The sequence below is a fragment of the Taudactylus pleione genome, unplaced genomic scaffold, assembly GCF_031769625.1.
Source record: "Taudactylus pleione unplaced genomic scaffold, aTauple2 ptg000490l, whole genome shotgun sequence".
Taxonomy (NCBI): Eukaryota; Metazoa; Chordata; class Amphibia; order Anura; family Myobatrachidae; genus Taudactylus; species Taudactylus pleione.
In genome coordinates this window covers 3,122,486-3,127,556 of record NW_028284892.1, presented here as the reverse complement: position 1 = coordinate 3,127,556, position 5,071 = coordinate 3,122,486, and the positions used below count along the sequence as shown (strand labels likewise).

Here is a 5,071-nt window from a genome sequence, read left to right as displayed (position 1 = left end):
GTGACTTAAGTTGGAAACTTCCTCGTTATCTTTTTAATAGTAACATTGAATCTTTAGCTTATTCACAATAATCAATCCCCTTTTATACACTACACACAGCACCTTTTTTATATAGATTTTATTATAATTACTTCACCTGTGCACTTTTTATCATTACTACACTGCGCTTATGCACCATTTTTACCACTACACTTCTCTGGATAATATGGAATTTGGCATATATTAGTCACAAATGACATATTTATCAAAAATTATTTCTGGAATATCCCTGAAGACACCAGGTTTCAGGGTTCTAACTGCAAATATTAAGCTTCCCTGGGTTGTATGTAGGGGGCACCGCAGCATGAACTGTTGGATAGTGTGCTGGTATGCCTGGTGGGAAGCCCAGGAGCGGAGCATTTTGACCCTGGTGGAATGGGTCATGTTGGGGTGTGTGATAAATGTTTCTGCACCTTCAGACGCTCCTGTCATAGGTGCAGGGACCACTATGTGGACTTCACCTCATTCTAGTCAACAATTAATGCTCAAATCCAGAGGAATTACCATGTTACAAGCAAATAAAATCTAGTTGGCTGAAAAACTAATAAATAAATATCCAGCCTTTAATACTCTGTGGCACCTGTGAGTAAACGTCATGCACTGCACCTGCAGTAACCCAAGCTACTGCCCGTCATTGTGATGTCACAGTGCCCAGACCAGCTGTATCAGGCAGCAGCAGGATCTGGGCTTTGTGGGGATGATGGCGTTGGCGTTGATACCGTGTTTCTGGTTCTTCTGGACTTTGAGCGGTCTCATTATGTCTTATTATGTGACCATAATCTATGGTCATTCTGAATCTTGGATGATGTATATCAGGTAAGGGAAATAATATATAGATATCACACTAGCATACACATTCGGGTCTTGGGGGCATTGGGTCTCTGGAAGGACAGACTGAAAGTTAGGAAAATGGTTTTAGAGGAGATGAAAGAGTATTTCCAACTATACAATATTACATCCCAATTACTTGTTGTTTTCCCTCACAGTGAAACTGGATCTCTTTATCCGGAGTGTATCCTGTTTGCAGTGGTCTTCTGTGGTTTTGCTATGTTTGGTAAGTGGATTGCTACTGTATCACAGCGCCAACCCCTCTCTCCTCTTAGTACATGCCAGCTGTTTGCCTGATGGGCAGTGCAGGTGTAGTCTCTCACTAGTGAGTAAGTTTGGGTCACCCTGACGTCAGCCACCTGGCACTAGCTCAGTCTCTCCCACCTCAGGCTTCTGTGGGGGGGTATCAGTATATAAGTGTCCCGTCACATGCAGGATATATAACAACATTCATATAGTGCAGATAGAACAGGTGTAGCCGTGTAGCAGTGCTGTCATGTTTCTAGTGCTGAGATAAAAGGGTAAATCTCCCTGAGCTGCACTTTCTCACCATCATCCATCCTCACACTCCAGCACAGGTCACTGAGCTACATAGGGCAGTGGTGTTACTTGACACAAGAGCTTATATTCTTGCATAGTGGCACCATCACTTCTCTGCCCCTGCACAGTTGCAGCCATCTCAGATGACCTAGTTACACTGGAGCACCGGGTCACATCCTTCCATCCCCAGTGACACTATGTACACTGACAAGTGTCATCTCATACTGTACATCATGGGAGGCTCTCACAGTGACCACTACGCCACTCAGACAGGAGAGTTCTGTAGCCTCCTGCCCTGTCCATACTCACCTGTCACAAGAGCTGACAATCACCTATGCTGCAGGGGGTGTTACACCTTCACCATTAGCATAATGCATAGTAACTGGAAGGACATTAAGGGATTCATTCCATGGGGCCGCCCAGGCACAACCATTACACAACATGAATAGGTTTCATTATTGAACACATTTGTATAAACATGTACCAGAAATAATACCTTCTCATCCTTTATTACTATAATTGAATACACCACTAATTTAGACTATTTTTAATCAACAAATTTGACATTATTAAACTTGCTGCCCGAGGCCCAGAACGGCCCAGCGTCAGTGATCCTGGAATTCACATTACCCATCAGTTTCCAATAAAATACAATGTAACATCATTTATATACTGTCACAATGGGAATAGCTGCCCAATTCCCTCTAGATCACTGGTAAGCAACTGGTGTCTGCCCAGTGGCTGTGGGATACCGTATGGGTAAGCGTATGATGGATATGTAGATGAGGATGGTGAGAGGGGGCAGGGGACAAGTAAGGTACACCTGCACAAATACATAAGCACTGCAGGACATTCTCTGCTGCTCATAGAGAAGCCTTTCTATCTATGTCTCAGTGACACAGCAGCCCTTCCCCATGTTACATCCTCCTGTAATGTCACATCAGGGAGCCAGGACCAGGCATCTTGTGCACCTTTATTGCCCATCACTGGATGATATCATTAATCACTTTGTATATAAAGAACATATGTAATAGCTATGGGCTGATCATGTGTATTTTCTATTCCAGGAGCGTGTACAGCCTACATCACGTACAGGTTCATACACCTGAGGACGGCTGGCAGTGACACACACCAGCCGCTCTTGCAGAAAGTGCTGCTCGGTGTTGGATGGGTCTCATGCATTGGGACAGTAGTAGTAGCGATATTTCAGGTTGGTTACAAGTGTTCCAATGTTTTATATGACAAATGGCAGATTCCTAGCAGATCCCTTCTAGGCTCAGGGCTCTATACACTGTGATGGGGAACCTGGTGCTTGGAGGAAAGGAGGGAGTGACCCATATATGCCGCATGGTAATGACTCGTCTCAGTGTAACGTGTGCGTGTTCTATCTCCTCACTGGCTCCTCTTCCTACATCCCCCCCACAGCAGATGGCCGTGCACAGCGACCGACATGAGGCAAATATGGAAGGAGCAGGGTAAATGTGCCGCTCTTCCATTCCTATTTGTCATAGTACATAGACCCAGTGGTGACACCACCAGCAGTGTTGGGGTCCCTGCTGGGAGGCATCACAATGCCATAATTGCTAGTAATGTGCATGTTTTTCTACATCTTTTTCTGTGTACGTTCAGACTGCAAATGCGCCCAACTCTAAATGAGCCCCACAGAGTTGTATTCTGATATCTGCATGTCACAAACATGTACATGCCTGTTACACTATAGCAGTATTGGTGCAATCCCAATGTTTTATTCCTTGTAAGAGCTGTAACAGGAAAATAGAATGTTGGTACTTACCTATAAATCCCTTCCTCCGATTCCATAGGGGACACTGGAGTTACACAGGGCGCATCTTCTACTGTAACAGCTTCAGTTGGAAGATTAAGATGCAGAGAGTGGGGTCTCGGACCTCCTACGGCAAAGAGTCGGTACTCTGCCTGCCTTAAAGTGCTGGTGTCTCCTACAAGTAAAAGGGAGAATTATAAGGAAAACCCACCTTAAGACGTCAACATCAACATGATGGGACCCTGTGATGTACTGGTAGATAGGTTCTAAAGGTTTCTGTGTCAAGAGTTTCCGCCCTGGAAAGTTTGGAACAAACAACTTACCTTCGACCGATTAGGAGTCGCCTGGTCATCTCGAACGCTGCAGAAACCAGCAGGCACAGTACCGACGTTTTGCCGTAGGAGGTCCAAGACCCCACTCTCTGCATTTTGGTCTTTCAACTGAAGCTGCTACAGTAGAAGATACGCCTGGTGTAACTCCAGTGTCACCTGGAGGATGAAGAAGAAATGGCAATAACCCATGCAGTCATAGACACACTAATAGCATCACCCATATACGCCCGGTGTAACTCCAGTGTCCCCTGGTGGATGAAGAAGAAATGGCAATAACCCATGCAGTCATAGACACACTAATAGCATCACTCAGCCATACACACACCATATATACGCCCTGTGGAAAACCACTCAGCCAGCAGTTATGTGCTTCTGTATGGCCACACATCTGCTGAGCTCACCGTAAGGGGCAAACTAAAAGATTATACTATTTGTTTATTTTAGTATTAGAGGCACTTGTGCATTACAATCAGCTATCTGACGGGCATCATGGATGATGTATGGTTAGTATTACTGCCTCACATCACTGAGGTCGTGGGTACGATGCCCAGCATGGCTCTAGCTGTGTGGAGATTATATATTCTCCCTGTCGTGGGTTCGATCCCCACCACGAAACGTGTTTACGTGGGTTCCCTCCTGGTGCTGCGGTTTCCTCCCACAATCCAAAAAATATACTGGTAGGTTAATTGGCCTTGAACAAAAAAAAGTATAAGCTCCACTGGGGCAGGGATTGATGTGAATGGGCAAAATATTCTCTGTAAAGCGCTGCGGAATTTGAGAGCGCTATATAAATAACTGGTAATAAAATAAGAAATTAGGAAAGGATAATTCTTAACTACAAATGCAGAAAGTTGCATTATATTCTTACATGTATATGTTTATGTTGCAGGTGTCAACCCATCCATATATCCACAGGGCTGGAGCATTTGTGGCATTCGGATTCAGTGCCATATATAGCATTGCCCAGGCTGTAAAGCTATACAGCACATCTTTCAGCAGCCGCCGTGTATGCCACATAAGAATGGCATTATCTGTGCTGATGGCTACAGCTCTTATTATCTGTATCCTTTTCATATGATCAACAAAGTAACAAGCTGAGATTTGAGTTCTTTATATAAGATTTTATTAGACCTCCCCGCCTGACAAATGTAATAGCTGGCAGTACAGTCCTCTCCTCTCCTCTCCTGATAGGTGTAATATCAGACAGTAATAGTCCTCTCCTCTCCTGATAGGTATAATATCAGCCAGTAATAGTCATCTCCTCTCCCTTTCTAAAAGGTGTAATATCAGATAGTAATAGTCATCTCCCCTCCTGATAGGTGTAATATCAGACAGTAATAGTCATATCCTCTCCCTTTCTAAGAGGTGTAATATCAGATAGTAATAGTCATCTCCTCTCCCCTCCTGATAGGTGTAATATCAGACAGTAATAGTCATCTCCTCTCTCCTCCTGATAAGTGTAATATCAGATAGTAATAGTCATCTCCGCTCCCCTCCTGATAGGTGTAATATCAGATAATAATAGTCATCTCCTCTCCCTTTCTAAGAGGTG

General features: G+C 44.2%; 1 protein-coding gene across 1 annotated transcript; it reads left to right on the top strand.

The window, feature by feature from the left end:
* The first annotated feature begins 736 nt into the window (after window positions 1-736).
* On the top strand, window positions 737-4,597 carry LOC148502593 (DNA damage-regulated autophagy modulator protein 1-like). The gene is made up of 4 exons (XM_088449687.1): window positions 737-855; window positions 1,026-1,093; window positions 2,475-2,617; window positions 4,409-4,597. Exons 1-4 carry the CDS (start codon window positions 737-739, stop codon window positions 4,595-4,597), a joined length of 519 nt encoding a protein of 172 aa, XP_088305813.1.
* Window positions 4,598-5,071: the final 474 nt, after the last annotated feature.

Excerpts from the sequence above, each read along its gene's own strand:
- LOC148502593 (XM_088449687.1), top strand. The coding sequence starts at position 737 with ATGATGGCGTTGGCGTTGATACCGTGTTTCTGGTTCTTCTGGACTTTG. Across the intron at positions 1,094-2,474 it reads CTGTGGTTTTGCTATGTTTG|GAGCGTGTACAGCCTACATC; the intron begins GTAAGTGGATTG and ends TTTCTATTCCAG. Across the intron at positions 2,618-4,408 it reads TAGTAGTAGCGATATTTCAG|GTGTCAACCCATCCATATAT; the intron begins GTTGGTTACAAG and ends TTTATGTTGCAG.